The sequence below is a fragment of the Corvus brachyrhynchos genome, unplaced genomic scaffold (genome assembly GCF_000691975.1).
Source record: "Corvus brachyrhynchos isolate BGI_N302 unplaced genomic scaffold, ASM69197v1 scaffold315, whole genome shotgun sequence".
Lineage (NCBI taxonomy): Eukaryota > Metazoa > Chordata > Aves > Passeriformes > Corvidae > Corvus > Corvus brachyrhynchos.
Window position 1 is genome coordinate 637,884 of NW_008237903.1, and position 9,712 is coordinate 647,595.

The following is a 9,712-nucleotide window of genomic DNA, read 5'->3' on the forward strand; positions in this document are numbered from 1 at the left end:
AGAACAAATGGAAATGATCATTGACTTTGAATATTGATTTCCAATCAATAATTCAGTTTGGAAGCATGAGATGCCACACTGAGAAACAAGAGCTTCAGAGAAAAGTACAGGAGGAATTTTTGCTTGTCATTCTCATACTGTAGTACTTGTGTCAGCACTCATCTGCTAAAATATTTATCTGTGTTTCAGTTATTTAACAGAAAGATCAAAAATACATCACCAGAAAGTGAATTTAAGTGAGGGGCCACTGAGTGGGGAATAAAGCTGTAATCAGGGGGGTTGTTGTTCCTGTCTGGTGGAGCTGGGAGAACATGGGGAGCTCCGAGTGCCTCGTCTCCCCTGAGGTTTTGCTGTGGATTGTTTAGCACTCCTTGTGCATGTTCTGGCTTTATTCTTGAAGATATTTTCTTTAAGGTTTTGCATTTCCCTGGCTGAGTTTTGTGTCCGTGGGTTTCATCCCTGCCCTGGTTGGAGTTGTGGAATTTGGGTGCCGATAACATTTCCATCGGGGTCAATCAGATGGCCCTGTTTATGGAGATTTCTTTCCTGTCACTCAGGCAGTGGTGTCTCAGATCCACTTCGTGCTGGCAAACAGTAATGCTGCCTTTGGATGAAGTGGTTCTGCCCTTTTCATGCCCTGGCAGTTCACTTCTGGCCCTCTGCCATCTTTCTCCTGCTGCTTCTGCAAACATTTGCATAGTGATCCGGTTCAGAGACATGATGGATGTTGAAACTAACCTCCCAAACAAAAAAAAGCTGGAGTTTGACCTGGATCAGTGCTTTGTTCTGCTTCACTGTTCCTGTAAAAGCAGTCTGGGGGCAAGAGTGGAGTGCTTCGGGGGAGAGGGAGGGTGGGCTTGCTTTTTGAGAGGCAATGCTGGTTATTCGCAGCTTTAAAGTTGGAGTGCAGAGGGAGCTTGAACCCATCAAATTGTAAATTGCCCTCTGGAGTTAGTCTTCAATTCAAATTTTCCTCTGCACGACCTTTTCTGCCCAACTGTGGGGAGGTGTGAAATGCATGGTGTGCTGGGACTGAACCCCCCACCTTCAGCTCTGTCTGAAGAGCACTTTTGTTTTAATAGTAGTATAATTAGAAAAGAAAATGCTTGATCTTCTCCAGCATTTTAACTCAGTAACTCGTCAAGCTGGTTCTTGAGCTGATATGTATAATCCCTAATAAAGCCACGGAATCCACGTGTTGGGAGCTCTGGCAGGTTTTACACAGAAATCCCTTTCCTGAATAGTTTTCCTTCAGAGTTAATTACTAAATACCTCTTTCTAGCAGTGACTGTTCCTCTCCCAGCAAACTTTTCTCACAGTCTGTTTCATGGCATTACTCAGCCCGTGACAATGCCCACTCTGTATCCCAGATATTCCCACAGGTAGATTTTTAACTGGCCTGGCAACAGCAGTCTGGAGGGCTTCTCCCTGCAGGCAACAGGGCTGCTATTGTGCAAATGAGTGTTTATATAAAAACAGATTGTTCTTATCTTGACTAGGAGCCAGTGACCCCCGAATTCGAAACCTTGCTCTGAGACCTGGCCTTGGTGGCCTTGGACAAGGCATTTGGTGCTTGTGCCTCAGCTGTGTTTTAGGGACAAACAGCACCAGGAGGGTTTGGTACTTTGCAGGGTCAACAAAAATCACACAGAGCCATAATTAAGCTGAAGATTTTTAAAACATGATTTTTATAGTGGGTTTATCTGATAATACATGTATGTTCAATGAAGATCCCCTGTCCAGTGTGTGTCCCTATTGATGATATTTTAAACCCTTTCACATCAAGTTTGTAATATCTAAGATACAAATACATGTAAACATATGTATTTAATAAATTCATTTTGTATAATGTTTAACAGCCTTAAAGCTCAAAAAAAAAAAGGATTAATCTGTTGCTGCTCTTGGTTTTTTCCCCTGCTGTGTCTGTTTGCACTCACTGGAGCACACCTTTCACTCTGAGAGTGAGCTCTGGGAGTTGAATTTTCTCCCTTTTGAAAATCTGTGTATTGTTTAATTCCAGCCTTTTCCAATGTTCTTTTAGTATTTTTTTACTATTTTTTGGAGAAAAAGGCTGTTTGATGGTCATGGTTTGGACTGTTTCAAACTGTCCTTAATGATACGGTGGCAGCAAATGGCAGAATGAGAAATTCCAGCAGATTCTGTGAAAGCTGCGGGCTGGACAGAGAGAAAACAAATCTAAAAATAGCATCTGTAAAGGCAAGGCAGCAGTCTGAGCTCAGCTTCTTTCATGTGGCCTGTTGGTCTGCGAAACATCACCTGGCAATAGCTCCAGAGGCTGGGGACACATCCCACTGCTCCTTTTTACTATTTTTTGGAGAAAAAGGCTGTTTGATGGTCATGGTTTGGACTGTTTCAAACTGTCCTTAATGATACGGTGGCAGCAAATGGCAGAATGAGAAATTCCAGCAGATTCTGTGAAAGCTGCGGGCTGGACAGAGAGAAAACAAATCTAAAAATAGCATCTGTAAAGGCAAGGCAGCAGTCTGAGCTCAGCTTCTTTCATGTGGCCTGTTGGTCTGCGAAACATCACCTGGCAATAGCTCCAGAGGCTGGGTACACATCCCACTGCTCCCGCCGAGATAAAGGGCAAGGTGCTGAGGGAGAAGTCCTGTAATAAGGGGAGCATGCAGCCATCCTTCCACTCTCTCATCTTCCTCTCATCAAGGCTTTTTTGTGGCCTTCCTGTGTCAAAAGGAGTGTTTAACCAGCTGCTGCTCACGCTTGCTTTGCTTAGGGGATGTGCAGAGGCCAGGGCAGGGCAGTGCCTGGAGCTGGGACACACTCAGTGTCCAGCAGTTGAGAAATGTGGACAGAGGACATGAGGTGGAGCAAACCCTGTTGGGGTGATAGTTTTCATTGTGTGTTTATTGCCAAGATGATTTGACATCTGTTTTTATTCATTTACAGAGAATCTTGTCAGCACCCAGCACTTCTCTACACCAAAAGCAGCCACAAACAAGACACAATCAATTTAACTGTAGGAATCCTATGGTCTGTTGGTTTTTTTGGTTTTTTTTTTAAGAAAAGGAAAAAAGGTATCCCAGACAACCATGTCAGATAAACCTACTTTATATTTCAGCTGTATTGAACCAAAGAATTTCCAGCTAGGAATTAGGAACCTGGAGTGCAATATCTTCATGGGTTATACAAGTGTTAATTAGTAAGCCAGGCAACCTGCCTTATGTTCCTGAAGTAATAGGTTTGGTTGTGGAAAACTCTTTGAAATATCCTTGGGACAAAAGTGAAACAGTTCCTAAAAGATAACACCTTCCCTGTGGGAGCGGTGATAGCCAGTGTCTCTGGTTAACAAATGGAGAGATCTTCCATCTCCACACAACTTGAGCCAAACAAATTGCCTGTTTCTCCAGTATTAGAATAGTCCTGTTTAAAAAATGGTGTTTAAATGACCTGCTTCTCCCCAGTGCTGCTGGGGCCCATATCCTGTTCTTCTTGCCACTGTGGATACAGACTTTCATTATCCTTTCCATGCTTACTTGTGCATTGTTTTATTTTAATATGTATTGCAGAAGATTAGCTGCCTTGTGCTTTGTTGATGAGTCTCCAAGGAGTTCTTTGTCCCACTATTCATTGAACTTAAAGGCTTGATTCCTGGGAGCTGGTTCTTCAGCTAGAGATTTCCGTTTCTTATTCTAGAATGAAATATTCCTGGGCAGTTTTTGCATGAAAATCTGCTTGCCAAAACCTGGTGAAATTTTTTCCTCCTATCTCAACTCTTGATTTGGCTGCTGTATAACTACAGTTTACTGCTCTCTGTTGAATCCACTGCCCTGGAATGTGTTGCACTCTCAGATGGCTTTAGGGTCAGACAAACCATGTGATGGTGTTTATGTCTTTCTGCTCACTCTCACTGGCCTGTACCTCTTATGCCCTTAAATTCTGTGTATTGCCCTGCTGTATTTTGAGTTCACGTGTTTTAGCAGTGGCAGATAAATAGAGAAGCCATAGAAATGTTTATGCTTTTTACTGACTTAAGGTGCTTTGGAGAGTAGCATTAATCTACAGTTCAGTGAAGCAGCAAAAAAATGAAATACTCCCTGCAGAGTTTTCCTTTGTAAATACAGCCTTGCATTAAGCTGCTGTGAACTGTCTTGCTTTCAGATTTCTGAATGCACTGGTTTTGTCTTCATTAGTGATTTTAGCTGAGGGTAATAACGCTGGAATTATCCTTCATCAGAAACAACAATAAGGCTTGATGATGTGGGGATGTGATTCGCTGTGGGAGTGCTTGTCCTTGACCTCCAGCCTCAGGCCTGACTCACGCCTGCCCGGCCAACTTACGGGCACCTTAAAATGGGAAATGACAGTGGCAGCCTTTGGGCCCTGCTCTGGAGTCACTGCTGGGACAGTGACTGGGCAGTGAAGAGGGAATGACTTCAACTAAATTGGCTTAAAGTGTTAGACACAGTGGTAAAAAAATGTTCTTTTACTCCTTGCTGTCGTTTGACTTTATTTACTTGGGCTGATCTGGCTGAGAGACCAGTATAGAAAATGTGTATTTGGATTTATGAGTGACCTTGGTCAAGTCACTTCACCCTTCCGTGCTTCACTTTTGCTGTAATGCCTCTTTTTAAATGTGAGCTGCCAGTGGAATTGCTTGTTTTGTTGGTTTTTATTTTATTTTATTTATTTAATTTTATTTTTCTTTTAACTGATTATTTTTCATTAAAAAGCAGAGAAGTTGTCCTGGAAGATTATTCACCAAAAAAAAAAAAAAAAGAAAAATAATAATACATTTTTCTGGCCTCCTAAATCTGAAAAACTGTAGGATGTCCAAGCACTTCAGAGTTTATTGTTGGTCTTTTCAGTTTTTTCCACTATAAATTTTTTTCTCAGTTTTCCCACAGAATAATAATTTTCATATCCTGGAGCAGTTTTGAGTTGGTGGGACAAAAAAAAATTTTTAACTCTTGTAGGTGGAAAAGCCCAGAAAGAAAATATTCTGTTGTTCTTAATGTGAGAGCCCTGATTACAAATGTCTTTAGTTTGTAATAAACATGACTTTTATTTTAGCCCAGTCTATATCACAGATGAAAACTGCTTCTAAACTCTGAGTATGTGTAATGGACAGATTTGGGTGGTGTTGGTTTAGAGGGATGCTGTGGGAGCCACAAACCACAGAGCAGCATCTGCGTCTGTCTGGCTCCCTGTAGGATTTCATTTTCTGGTTGGTTCCACTATTTGGGAATACTGACTTTTATGAAAGACTCACCTGTGCAGATTCTTGATGTACAGGATGATGTTAGTTTAGCACTCTTATTAATTCCCTGAAATGTCTTTTCACTGGGAGGAGGAGGCTTCAAAGCCAGACCTAGCTCTAAGTACAGTTTACAACAGTGCTGATTAGCACAGGACTGGGTGATTATGCTGTTTTTTCTGGATCCTTTGGGAGGTTGGGTGTGCCTGGGAAGGAAGGTTCATCTTCTTTTTTATTACTCTTTTTTCCTTGTCCTACCCTTCCTCTTCTGTAGTAAATTGGAAGCCAGAGTTATTTCCTTTACACTCTGCCCATCCACACTATTGACAGAAAGAAATAAAAGGAGGATAAACCATAAAACTTCCTTGTTAAATGCACGTTATTTCCAAGAGGAAAAAAACTTGTAGCTGATTCATTTTGAAGACTTGAACTGTAACTTATTTTCTTCTTTTTCTCCTTTGTATTGGCAGGATAAAAAACTTGAACATGCCTCGTAGCCCTACATCAAGTGAAGATGAAATGGCACAAAGCTTCTCTGACTACTCTGTTGAGTCTGAATCAGACAGCTCCAAAGAAGAAACTATTTATGACACAATTAGAGCAACTGCAGAAAAGCCAAGCAGCAGAATGGAAGACAGTCAGAGCAACACTTTAGTGATTCGAATTATCATACCTGACCTGCAGCAAACGGTAAGGCAGAGTGCACTGCAATTAAAAAAAGTGAAAGTAATGATTAGCTTTGCTGGCTTCAATGTGCAGTAGATCTGTTCCTTTTTCTTACTTTCTTTTCTGACATATTACAGACAAAATGCATGTTTTCTTTTAATGTCTGTGTTATGTACTACCCCAGTAGTTTATCTGACTGGTTGCCTGAACTGAAGGCACCATCCCTTCCAAGAGAGTGGATTTAGTGTGTTAACTTGATAAAAGCCATGATCATAAAGCAAAATATCTGTCTGATCTGCATTCAGAGATTTTGGGTAGAAGAGAGAGAATTAGGAACCTATAACCTCATCAGAAGATGCAGATTGTATTAAAGAATCACATGTTAACTCTATGAAAGCCTCATATCTCATATATATATATGGATTGTCTAGTTCCTCTTCTCATGAGATAGTTTGTGATTGACACTAGACGGGTGTCCTGCAAGAGGTCATCAAATTCTCTCTCTTTACCATATTTGTTGTCACCCTGCCACACAAAAGACACCCCTTTTAGAGACCCTGTGGCTTTTAGAGTGTAAAGATGAGGACAGAGAAGCACAAATAAACCTTTCCTTCCTCCTTTGCTGCCTTGCCTTTACTACAGGGTGTTATTTCTCAAACTTCCAGTGAGGGAAACCAACACAGCTGCTGTGATAGGAATAACAGTGTCATCCTGGAAAAGGTCTTCGGAGATACTGATTCTATCTAGAACCACAACTTGTCCGAGTTTGTTATTAATTATCTAAATTACCCTGGGTTTCCTTGAATGCTGCTGTTGGGATTTTCAGTAGTGGCACCAGCCTTTTTAAATTTCCAGGATGATTATAAAAACGCATCCATTTTAGGGATGTGTGCAGCACACATCACTCTGTGCTGACACGTAAGATCTATATCATCCCCTGCTGCCATCGAAGATCTATCTCAGATGAAACTCTTCCTTTCTTCTTAATTAAGTTCATTTTTAGAATGATAGAGATGGGCTGGCTGCAGCCTGACAGGGAGGAGCTGTTTTGACAGTGTGCCCTCAGGTGTGGTTCTGGAGCTTTTTTTGATGGTCTTACCAGCTTGCTCTATCTGTGACCCTGTCAATGAACAGATCCATGGAAATGGAATGGAAATACCAGCTTTTCTTGCTATGTTTACTCTGCTGTTAAAACCACAGCTTCCTCAAGCCCTCTTATTTCATTACTCTGGTTTTTTAGACCAATAATAACTTCTTTATTGACACTACTGAGACAATTTTAAAAATTAATTTTATCATTTGTTCATTTTTATTGCTTTACTTTTTGTATTTCTTTCCCCTTTTCAATCCACTCTTCATGAGAAGTAACTGAATTGTTTTAAGCAGTTCTATAGCAGCTGATGTATTTCTTATTTAATTTATCAGCCCCTGAGCTCTTTGTGCGGGAAAGTGAGACCTGGATTCAGGTTAGCAAACAGGAATATTGGTGATTAAAAGGAGTGGAGCAAACTGTGGAGAAGACCAGACTTTGAGCTGTTGTACAGCTACAAGCCAGAGCAAACACAGGCCCCATTTCCTGAATAATTATAATTAATTTAATGTACGAGGTGTTTAAAATTAGTCTGTTTAATCAAAGAAGGGTGAAATAACATAATTTAGTTTTCTGCTTTTTTTGGTTTTTAGGAAGTATGATCAACGCTATATTTGTTCTAAGGAAGACAAATTTAGGGCTTTAGACGAAATTCTAAAACCCTAGACCTGGGAAGCTTTAAAGGCTTAGCCAAACTCCTGAAGAATAAAGTTTGCTCCTGTGCAGTGGCTGTGGTACAAATTGCCTTTGTTTCACTGCAGGTATGAGATAAGCACCCAGCACCATGAGTAGGATGTGCTGCCATGGACAACTTTATAAATTACCACCCATTGCAGGATGTCTGTCTTGTTGTCCTTTTATTTTCATTTCAAACTTAGAAGACAATGTGAACCTTGACAAGTTCATACAGAGCCCTTAAGAACTACTGCTCTTCAATTCTTTTATCAATTCTTTTTTTGTCTCCTTCTCAGTTCAGGTGATAACCCAATTTACTGAAACACTACTTGGTAGAAATGGTAATTTCTTATTGCCTCTGTGCATGACCTGTGAGTGTCATCCTTCGCACAGGAGGGTGGGGAATATTTAAATGAGCAACTGAAAGGTTTCCTGAGCTCAGTAAAATTCCTGAGGGAATGGAGAGTGTAGAAAGCCCTCTACAGTCACAAGGAGAGTGGGTAAAAAAGCTGCATTATCTGGCATATGTTATTTGGTCTGAATCCAGGCCATCTTGTATCTGTTTCCTTTTCCAGCCCATGAAGGAACAAATCCCAAGTGATGCTGCCTATAAGTGAAATTAGTCTGGTTCTTCAGGAGCTGTTGTCAAGAAAATCTCTTTTTGCTTAATATTCTGACAGCGATGGTGTTTTGTGCTTAAAATTGCTCTTTTCCACAGACACTGAGAACAGTTCTGTCAGCCAGTTGTTTTAAGGAATGCTTTCATCATTTTGTTATCAACACATGGTGGTTGTTCCACTCTTTTGTTTTACCCTCTACTTATGTGCTCCCTCTGGGTTACGTTTAAAGTCAAAATGCTCAGATTCATACATTTTATTAGATTCTGAGGCTGAGATGGGTTTGGGTCTGCTGAAGACTTCTCTGAGATGCTTTCTGCCCAACTATTTTGCTTCTCCACTGCAATAAATAGCATTTACTGATTTGTCCCTCCCCTGTTTTTTGGGGTTTAAAAAATTATATTGGACTTCCCATGCAAAATGTTTTTGGGTAAGTGGCAGTTTGGTATAGCAACAGCTGAAGCTGTGGCTACTTTTTGGTGTTCTTTTCCCGCATTGCTTTTTGTACTTTTGTATGCTTTCTTTACTTTTTAAATTATTTGTTGCTTTTCAGGATAAAGAATCTTTTCCTTTAGTGCTTTTCCTTCTCAGATAAAACACTTTGTTTACTTTGTGCAGTTTTTCCCTTTCGAAAGTAGGAACCCAGTTGTCACAACTGCAGCTTCAGTCCCATTTTTGCTTGGGATGCCTCCATTCTCACTTGTTTCCAGTCTGTGCTGCCTCATAGATACTCCAGGTTTTCTTTTGCAACTTTTCCCAAATATTCTTCTGTATCCCACTTTGTGTCTGATTGATCCTTGCTGCTTTCTGTTTATAGTTTCTCTTCCTTGTTTTATGTTCAGTTTGATACGAGAAGCATTGTGCTGCTGGTGTCTGTTCACATGCCCTTGATCTGGGCATGTGGTCTGATGACAGTCTGGCCAGACTGGTTTTTCTGACCTGTCCCCTCATGAATTCTGTGTTTCCTGAGTGCATTCTGACGAAGGAGAGCAGTGTTTCAGCAGAGAATCAAGCTGAACACTGAGCACAAACCAAAATGAGTGACTTGCTCCCTTTTCTTTCCTTGTGCCAAACTCTCATTTGTGTTTCCCCCCTTTTGGCTGCCACATCTTTAATATCAACATCTCCTACTGAAAGGAATAACTCATATTTTGATATCCTGGCAATTACATTTTGGAGGCAGCTGTACAAACAATGTTTTGTCGTGTCCTTCAGTCACAGCACATTTCTGTGTGATTGACAGCTGAGCAGAAAGATGTGTTGGCTGATAGATTTTAAGCAGATAAATGTTATCCCTCAGAAATTCTGTATCCTGAGCATTATTGCCACTGAATGAATATCTTCCCTTCAGCTGGGGAAGTTGTATTTTTCCCTGGCTTCCCATCCTTCCCTTTTCTCAGTGACTTGCTCTCACCAGCGCGCAGGAAT

The 9,712-nt window shown here is 40.8% G+C and overlaps 1 protein-coding gene across 5 annotated transcripts in view; it reads left to right on the forward strand.

Moving 5' to 3' along the window:
* The window catches only part of SHANK2 (SH3 and multiple ankyrin repeat domains 2), a 272,609-nt gene that overhangs the window by 19,057 nt on the left and 243,840 nt on the right, over positions 1–9,712 (forward strand). For all 5 annotated transcript variants that reach the window (XM_017733032.1, XM_017733033.1, XM_017733036.1 and 2 more), the window contains one exon: positions 5,707–5,926. In XM_017733032.1, the coding sequence (XP_017588521.1) occupies positions 5,723–5,926 (204 nt within the window). In that variant the 5' untranslated portion in view covers positions 5,707–5,722. The remainder of the gene's footprint in view (positions 1–5,706; positions 5,927–9,712) is intronic.